Below are 9,630 nucleotides of genomic sequence, written 5' to 3'. Positions count from 1 at the left end.
TATGCCAGGCCCACTACAAAATGAAAATGCAGAGACCCTTGTTCGATTTCAAGAGTGCAACAGCAGCGCGTTAGTCCTTTTAAGTGCGAGCCCTCTGTGACTGCACAGATCGCACGCCCGTGAAGCCAGCCCTGCCCAGAATCCCTTTTCATTCACTGGGTCCTCCTCCCTCGCGTCACAGTCCTGGGGTGCGGGGATGGATGCTGGCGTTGCTGTCACACTGCCGAGCTTTAGGTCAAACTCTTAGCACCGCGACTAGTTACCCTGAAATCACTGGGGCCCGGTATTACAAAACAGAACACACTTTTCTCTTTCTTCCCCTTTATTTAAAAGAGATGATAGGCTTTACGAGTTATTTTTAATAGCAATTTTTTACAATGAAAAGAATTCGAGCGTACTGTTTTCAAACTGCAGCAGACAGGTCTGAGCGCCCCAGAAGGCGGCCGGCCCCAGCCTGGGAGCCTGCGGGGACCACTCCCTGCTGCCCTGGCGCATGTCCTCCAGGCACACGGGCCAGGGACACGGGCCACCGTTGCCCCTGGAAACCCTGGGGGACAGGCTCCCTCCTGGGCGACCTTTCCTCGTTTACTTTCGCCCCCACCGGAGCGGCACCTCCATACCTCCCGGGCCGCTAGTCCCCCGAAGCAGGGCCCAGCCCCGGCGCAAGCTGCCTCCTCCGCAGTCCCCGCCCGCCGCCAGCCCGGCCACGGCCGGACGGCGCCCTTCCCAGCCCCGCGCCCCGCTCCCCAGTCCTCCTCGCGCGTCCGCGCCCACGTCGCTTGCCCCGGCTGCCAAGTCTTCCAGACGCCCGGGCCCTCCCGGCACAGCGCGGGAACCCCAGCCCCGGCCCCACGGGACGCAGGCTACAGGGCCCGGCCGGCGAGCCAGGGCACCCCGGGGTCTCCAGGCGGCCCACCGCCCTCGCCCCCCACCGGCGCCCCCAAGCCCCCGGACCGTCCCCGCCGCGCCCTCAGCGCCGCCGCCCCTGGGCCGGCCGAGGCTCCGCGGCGAGTCCCGCCCAGCGCCCCGGAGGCGCCGGCCCCACGGCCCGAGCGTGCGCAGCGCCCCCCGCGGCCGAGCCGAGCGCAGGCTACGGCACAGGAAAGGAGGCCGCGGCGCGCCCGGCCCGGCCCCCTCCCCAGCCCGCCCCCGGGGCCGCTGGCGGAGTCCGCGCCTCCGCGCCCGCCCCTGATTTCCTCCGGGCGGCGGCGGCGGCGGCGGCGGCGGCGGCGGCGCCTCGTGCGCGCGGTTATTTATTTCCGGGCCCCAGAGCGCTTATAATGGAGCCGCTGTCAGCAGAACCTTCTGCCGCCGCCGCCGCCGCCGCCGTCCCTCCTCTTTTTTTTCCCGGCAGATCTTTGTTGTGTGGGAGGGCAGCAGGGATGGACTTGAGCTTGCGGATCCCCTGCTAGAGCAGCCGCGCTCGGAGAAGGCGCCGCAGCCGCAAGGAGGAGCCGCCGCCGCCGCGCCCGAGGCCCCGCCGCCCGCGGCCTCTGTCGGTCCGCGCCCCGCTCGCCCCGTCGCCCCTCGCCTCCCCGCAGAGTCCCCTCGCGGCAGCAGATGTGTGTGGGGTCAGCCCACGGAGGGGACTATGGTGAAATTCCCGGCGCTCACGCACTACTGGCCCCTGATCCGGTTCTTGGTGCCCCTGGGCATCACCAACATAGCCATCGACTTCGGGGAGCAGGTAAGCCCTGGCCCCGCGCCCCGCGCCCCGCGCCCGCTCTCCCTGCCTTGGCCTTACACGCCTGGACACGGGGGCGGAGGGGAGTCACCTGCTCCGAGTCCCTCTTTATCCTGAAACATTTGGTCGGGTGTGCAGCTTGTCAAGGGTGACTTTTCCAGCACCCCATTCCCTCCCTCCTCCCCTCAATTATTCAGCAGACTTTTCCAGCCCTCTCTGGAAAATGTTAAAAAGCCTGGATGGTGTGAAGCTTCACCTATGGAAGGGTTTTTAGTGCACGGCTGTATTATGTAATTTGCGATTATGTAAAGCTCAGCTCTAATTAAAATGTAGTTTCTAGTAGCTTAAGTGCTGGGTTTTTATTTACCCATGGCTGGTGGTAATGGTGACGGTGGGGAGATTCTGTTTTATAATGCGTCCAAGTTGATTTCCCAGGTACTTCCATTTTTAAACATTTGTTTCGTAGCCCAGGTAAGGATTAGGGGTATCCCGAATGTGTCCTGATAAGCCGGTCTTGACCATTTATTTCTAGTTTGGGATTTCTTTTTTTTTTCTTTTCCTTTTTCTTTTCTTTTTTTTTTTTTCTTTCTTTCTTTCTTTCTTTCTTTCTTTTTTTTTTTATGGACCACTAAAGAAGGGGAGCACATTTTTGTTTGGTGTCGCCTTCTCGTCCTTGTTTCTTTTCACGTTTTCTCCATGTGGCGTCATTGCAAATCTAGCGCTGCAGGCTCTCCAGCAATGGGGCATTGGCACCCTGCGCTTTGCATGTGGGGACCGTTTTGGCAGGGCCACCAGCGGGATGCAGCTGCGTTCTAAGGCCGGGGAGAGGATTTGGTGATGGGGAGGCAGTGACATGCCACCCTGATGGGCAGGTGTCCCAAGTGACCAGAGCGTGTGACGAGCGGCACTCCTGTATTGTGGTACTGTCTTTCTTCTTTCCTTTTAAGTCAAGAGACTTAAACGGATATTTATATAGAATATGCACCTATTTTGATGCAGTACTCATTGTAAAAGTAAAATAGCTTTCAGGAGGCAGTTACAAACCGGAGATTTGTATGACTCCTTCGTTTGACGAATATCTCTTTGAATTTGTCTTTCTGTGCTCAAAACTTTTGAATAATTGCAACTCTGTAAGCTCTCTAATATGTAGCCCACATTGTAAGCTACTTTTTACTTTGAATTTTGTTGGTAATAGATGTTCACAATATGGCATATTCTCTAGAGACCTTTGTTTACCGAGCCAACCAATGTCCTTTGATAAAATCTTGTCTCTTCCGTTGCCACTGTGCCCTGCCAGTGCCTCACAAGGGTACCCTAAGGGCTTCTTCTTCCCTGCTCCACCCTGTACCCGCCCACCTTCCCTTCTTTCTATAGTAACTGGTGACTTTGAACACTTCCTACAATCTGTAGAAAAGCTTTTAGACACGAATTTACTACATTGCCCATTTTAGATGAGTCAAATGCTGTATATTCACTCGAGCCTTTCCTATTTTAAGGCTTACCTTCTTGGAGCTGCCCCAGAGGTTGTCAGAAAGCCCAGGCTGCTCATCTGAACTGGTGTGTGTTTGTGTGCATGTAAGAATCATATAGAGATAACTAGTGGAAATAAGAGTAGTCTGTGTCATCATTAAACCACCTGACGCAGACCACAATATTGCCTCCCTTTTGCCTTGATTTAATGAAAGGCTGACATAACTAGGTTTGATTTTGGTATAAGAAAAAGAATCTCCTGAAGTCACAAAAGGGAGGTTAAACATAAGAGACAACTATCCAGATGGTTTATCCTCGCGGGTCTAATAATTCTAACTCATCCTTAAAACATTGCTAACCTGATTATCATGGCTGATGTAAGCAAAGTACTTAATGGAGTTGTGTTTTTGCAGAGAAGCAAAATGTTATCAACAAGTGTCATTTGAGGTCCTTTTCCCAAAAACACCAGAGTATGAGGTTATAGGCTGCCTGGAGGGCAGAGATATTTTATCACAGAGTTAAGGGTGGAGAAATGGGGGGAAGAAATTGATAGGTTTTCCAAACCTTGCTTTGCCTTCTGGTGTCAGATGATAATTGTTTTGCAAAATGCTGCAGGGTGAGAGAGAGTGAGACTGACTTACTCTTTCTCAGCATTAAACTGGAGGGAAAGAATTACAGTGGGAGCTGAAGAGTGGCCTGGTATGTGTGGGTGATGAATAGAAGAACATTTTACCCCAGTTCTTCTGAAGCACAGTAAAGAGGAGGAGAAATGAACCAGTTTGCAAAAGTGGGTCTACGTTAGCTGAAAATATGCAGCCCTTGAGTTTATATGGAGTTCTAGACAGATGGACACATGTAGGTACTGCCGCTGAGTGGGCAGGTGTATTAAACCTTGCTGGGAGTGAATGATGGCTTATTTGTCAGCGATTTACAAATCCTAAGATGGAGAGGTAGCATGGGAGTACAAAGGTCAGTGCCACCTCAGGTTCACGTGCTTTTGAGATGATTAAGAAATGCAAAATTAGGCTGGGCAAGGTGGCTCATGCCTATGATCGTAGCACTTGGGGAGGACAATCCCAGTGCTTTGGGAGGCTTAGGCTAGAGGATTGCTTAGGCTAAGGTGGGAGGATCGCTTGAGCTCAGGAGTTCAAAACCAGCCTGGGCAACATAGTGCCCAGGTTTAATAGAAACCTTGTCCCTATTAAAAAAAAAAAAAAAAGGCCAGGCGCTATAGCTCACACCTGTAATCCTGGCACTTTGGGAGGCAAAGTGGATGGATCACTTGAGGTCAGGAGTTCGAGACCAGCCTGGCCAACATGATGAAATTCTCTCTCTACTAAAAAATACAAACAAACAAAAAATTAGCCAGGCATGGTATTGCATACCTGTAATCCTAGCTACTCAGGAGGCTGAGGTGGGAGAATTGCGTTGAACCCCACGATGCAGAGGTTGCAGTAAGTCGAGACTGTACCACTGCACCCTCCAGCCTGGGCGACAGAGCAAGACTCCGTCTAAAAAAAAAAAAGAAATGCAAAATTAAAAAATAAAACCTCTCATGAGCTTTTAAGTTCCTGGCTTGTCAAGAACAAAACAATAGCAAAATTATGTTAAATGTTTCTTAGATGAGGTGTTTTATGATGATAAATATCACAGTTTATGGTTTCTTTAAAAAAAATGTACAGATCTTTTGAAATGGAAATCCAGCTATGTATAAGATTCCACTGAAAGTTAAATAAGCTGCACATATGTGACCATGTAAAGGAATTACCTGTTAATGACCCCAGAGCCAGTGTGTGTGGAGGGGCTAGGAAAGAGCCTGTAACAGTCTCTCCAGAAACTTCTGATATTCTCCATGAACATTACCTGTTGTATATAGATTTCTTAGTCATTTTATAGCTCAGTCAGGGAGGAAACCAAATCTTATGGACTATTTCCTCTAACCTATTATCACATTTTTTCAATTTTGGTAGTGGCAGTAATTTGAAGTGGTGGGGGGAGAGGTTGAATTTTATGCTAAAAAAAGCTCTATGGAATAAAATGATCTGCTTTTAATATTAAACATAGGCACCATAGAAAATGGGAACACATCTCCTTTTGCAGAAACTGAAATAACGTTTATATTATAGAGACCTATAGGTATATAAAATACTTTACTGTCATTGTATATCTAGAATTATTTTATCTCAATTTTTACAGATTGAGAATCAAAAGTATTAATCACGTCCATTGATTGAGCACCTAGTATGTGCCTATATCTCAGCATATGATATATATGAGGAAACAATGAGAGGCCTACGCTTGTTAAGGTACTTGTTCAAGATGACACGGGTAGTAAATGGCAGAGCTAAGGTTCAAGCCCATACCCACCCACCTGGCCCTTATAAATTTAGGAATAAGTTCTAGCTTTTCTGATTCCCAGACTAGGTCTAAATTTAATCTTAGCTGTCGTATATTGAATTTTTTTTTTTTTTTTTTGAGACTGAGTCTCACTTGTTGCCCAGGCTAGAGTACAGTAGTGTGATCTTGGCTCAATGTAGCCACCATTTCCCAGGCTCAAGCGATTCTCCTGCCTCAGTCCCCTGAGTAGTGGGGACTACAGGTGTGCACCACCAGCCCTGGCTAATTTTTGTATTTTTTGTAGAGACGGGGTTTCACCATATTGCCCAGGCTGGTCTTGAACTCCTGAGCTCACGTGATCCACCTACCTTGGCCTTCCAAAACATGAGCCACCACATCTGGTCGGTATATTGAATTTTAAAAACTCAACAGATGTAGGATGATTAAAAGGAGGGCTTCCGGGAAAGGGATATTATGACCAAGAAGTTCATTTTAAGAAAAGCTCAATTACCCAGATAATTAAGTCAACACTGTATCTTATTTTAACAAAGTTGGCATAGTTTTTGTCAAGGGGGGGGGATAAAAGAAACAACTGATACCTCACAATAAAGTTATTTAGAAGTCACTTGGTCTTTGTCATTAGAACAATACAGATTGTTAAGGAAAGGAGCATATTGAGATAGGTTTTAAACAATATATTTCTTTTAAAGTATCTGCAAATGTCCATTTGATCTCACCATGTCCAAAGAATTGTTATTCTGTTTAAATTTGGTTCAAAGTCCCTAATTTCCTTAAAAGTCAAATTCACCAAATGACATAGAACAAATTAGTGAGCTTTTTAAAAAGGTACTCAGTATTACTTAAAATATTAAGGGCAACGTTGCTGTGAAGACCTTGAAGGAGAAAAGAAAGTTGAAATTGTTCTCACTTAAGAAATGTGTTCTGCCTAGGCCCAGGTAATCTCCTCTTTCATGCTCAAAGGAGAAATGGTGCCAGGTGTGGTGGCTCACGCCTGTAATCTCAGCACTTTGGGAGGCCAAGGCAGGTGGATCACCTGAGGTCAGGAGTTCGAGAGCAGCCTGGCCAACATGGAGAAACCCCGTCTCTACTAAAAATACAAAATTAGCGGGGCATGGTGGCAGGCACCTGTAATCCCAGCTACTTGGGAGGCTGAGGCAGGAGAATCTTTTGAACCTGGGAGGTGGAGGTTGCAGTGAGCTGAGACTGCGCTGAATACCTCAATACCTTTCAAATACTTTAGATATTTCTAATTGCCTTGTATGATTCACTGAATTTGGTTGGGTCTAATATGCTAATTCAAAGACCAGAGCTGTTTATCTGTGAATGGATAGTTTTGCACATGAATTGTGACAATTCCTGGAGTGAGATGTGTAATAGAAGTGTTCATATATCTTCAGCCCTTTCTGTTTAGGAAACCTAGAGTTAGGCTTCCACAGTATAAGAGGGTTCCAAATTATTAATATCACAAGATTGACAAAAAGAGAAGCCCAGGAAAAATAGCTTGGAGAAGTGCACCCTCTCCACACCTCCTCCCAAAGTATAACAAAAGTATTTCATTCGATTAGGAGGAATAGGAATAAAAAGGACAGATGTAGTGTATGGCACTGGCTCCAACAGGGAAGAGACTCTTCATCAAAAGTCACTGAGCAATGGAGAGGACCTCCTTTGACAGTGCTTAAGAGCTTGCCTTAAGGAACATGACAGGGATCTGTTGTAAGATCCACTTCCCAAAGTGCTTAAAGAAAGAAATGGAAATCTCAAGCTAAGGCTCCGAGTCACTGTGAGGGAGACTTTTCTCCCTCCAGTCTATTCTATAGTAACAGAATAAATTTCAAAATAATTATTTTTCCTAATTATAAATAGAAGTAATATCAGCTAATTGTTTAAAGTTTGGTAAATATTTTTTAAATGTGAAAAAATACCTCTAATTTCACTCCTAAAACTCCTTTAACAATTTGGGTATCTCCTGCCAATTTATTATTTAATTTATTATTATTATTATTATTTTTTGAGACGGAGTTTTGTTCTTGTTGCCCAGGCTGGAGTGCAATGGTGTGTTCTCAGCTCACCGCAACCTCCGCCTCCCGGGTTCAAGTGATTCTCCTGCCTCAGCGTCCCAAGTAGCTGGGATTACAGGCATGCATCACCATGCCTGGCTAATTTTATATTTTTAGTAGTGATGAGGTTTCTCCATGTTGGTCAGGCTGGTGTCGAATTCCTGACCTCAGGTCGTCCTCCTGCTTCGGCCTCCCAAAGTGCTGGGATTACAGGCATGAGCCACCACGCCTGGCCGCCAATATATTTTTATAACATAACTGAGGAAATATATGTGTATGTGGGGTATGTGTGTGTCTGGGGTAAGTGTGTGTGTGTATACATTATATATACACACATATAAAAAATGGTGTGTATGTGTGTATGTTTCACAAAACACAGAAGCATTTTCCCTAAACTATTTAAAAGTATTTAAGTATGATTTTAAATTGCAGCATAATATGTGGTTATGAGAGCATGCTGTAATTCCTTTTGCATGTATTACCTTATTGTTAAACACAGGTTTGTTTGTTTTTGCAATATAAAGTTTCAGTGAACATCTTTGTGTATTAAGTAGATAATGTGTTTTCTCGGACTGCCTTGGGCTTTATGCCTGGCATAATTTGGTGCCTATTTCAGTTTCCAATTCATACATAGAAAATGAGGTCATGCCTTTCTTACAGTCCATATTTAGTCAAGGACACTGTGACCTCCTTAGTCCAATTGGTACTTACTTCCCTGCTGTGTTTCCCAGTTTTCTTTAGATGTCCATCTGCATTTAAAATACATCTCTTAGGACGACTTAGGTAAGCGGGTTGTTTCTAGAGCCACAGAGGTATAATCCTGAGGTTGGTTTGTTTACTCATTTACTCATTCATTTATTTATTGAGGTGGTTTGATGACCAGCCTAGATACTACTCTATCTAAATACTTCCAAGCATATCCATCATACAGAAACAATATTTAAATCTCTTTCTAGTAATAGATCAAATTCTTTAAAAGCAGTTTTTATTTTGTTTTGTTTTGAGACAAGTCTCACTGTGTGGCCCAGGCTGGAGAACAGTGGTGCAAACACAGCTTACTGCAGCCTCAAATTCCTGAGCTAAAGCCATCCTCCAGCCTCAACCTCCGAGTAGCTGGGATTCCAGGCATATGCAACCATGCCTGCCTAATTTTTTTATTTTTGTAGAGATGAGGTCTTGTGATGTTGCCCAGGCTGGTCTCGAACTCTTGGGCTTAAGCAATCCTCCCATCTCAGCCTCCCAAACTGTTGGGATTACAGGCACGAGCCACCACATCCAGCCTAAAAACAGTTTTTAAAGGGTACAGTGTGATACCGTTTACGGAAACCACTTTTTAGATGAGACAAGCCCAGTTGTAAATTAGTGGTGAATAATTTGGTTTCCATATTTGGTTTGGGACAATGGAGCAGGTTATGTTGGGTAGGAGGAGGAGAGAGCATAGGTGGAGAACCATTCCTTTACTGTCTTGTGTGAGTAAATAAACCTCGTTAAGCTCCTGATATAGCATACCAGAGTGACTTGGGTGGTGTCTACATTAAAAAAAGAAAAAATCAGGTATTTTTTGAACACCTGTGACTCTATTAGTTTCTATAGAGATGCAATAGAGAAAAATCCAGTTTTCTACAGCCTTACCTGGGTCTGAGCAATCCACATGAGTGAATTTGCTTCATAACTGAAGCTGATACTTCAAAGTGGAAGTCACTGGGTTTTTCCTCTTTTTTTAGTATGAGAACTAGTGTTGTTGGAAGTCTAGCCTATACTGCACATTTATCTACCTTATTAAATGAGTATCATATGGCAAATCATAACGTAGCATCTTTGGAGGCTGTGAATGTCCATTGTGCCGGGCAGTCACGTGAGATTCAAAGTACTTAACCAAGGGATTGGCACCAACCAGTGGGAGCTGACCTTGGCCAGTCCTGAGCCCTGCATGACCAGCAGTGTTGTGGCCTTCTTGAGACTCTTAGGTGTGTGGTAGGGTTTAAAAAAATTTTTTTATAGGCCATGTGCCTGCTTTTATCATTTTAATACTAACCAGTTACCTGTCAACTGGTTAGTGGT

General features: G+C 45.9%; 1 protein-coding gene across 3 annotated transcripts in view; it reads left to right on the top strand.

The window, feature by feature from the left end:
• The first annotated feature begins 1,072 nt into the window (after window positions 1-1,072).
• The window catches only part of ANKH (ANKH inorganic pyrophosphate transport regulator), a 161,466-nt gene continuing 152,908 nt past the window's right edge, over window positions 1,073-9,630 (top strand). Inside the window, exon 1 of one of the 3 annotated variants that reach the window (XM_002815442.6) lies at window positions 1,073-1,687. In XM_002815442.6, the coding sequence (XP_002815488.1) occupies window positions 1,592-1,687 (96 nt within the window). In that variant the 5' untranslated portion in view covers window positions 1,073-1,591. The remainder of the gene's footprint in view (window positions 1,688-9,630) is intronic. The other 2 variants (XM_063724061.1, XM_063724060.1) reach the window with 2 other exon arrangements.

This window comes from Pongo abelii, chromosome 4 (genome assembly GCF_028885655.2).
Source record: "Pongo abelii isolate AG06213 chromosome 4, NHGRI_mPonAbe1-v2.0_pri, whole genome shotgun sequence".
NCBI lineage: Eukaryota > Metazoa > Chordata > Mammalia > Primates > Hominidae > Pongo > Pongo abelii.
The sequence above is the reverse complement of the archived record's forward strand: the minus strand, read 5'-3'. Positions and strand labels throughout refer to the sequence as shown.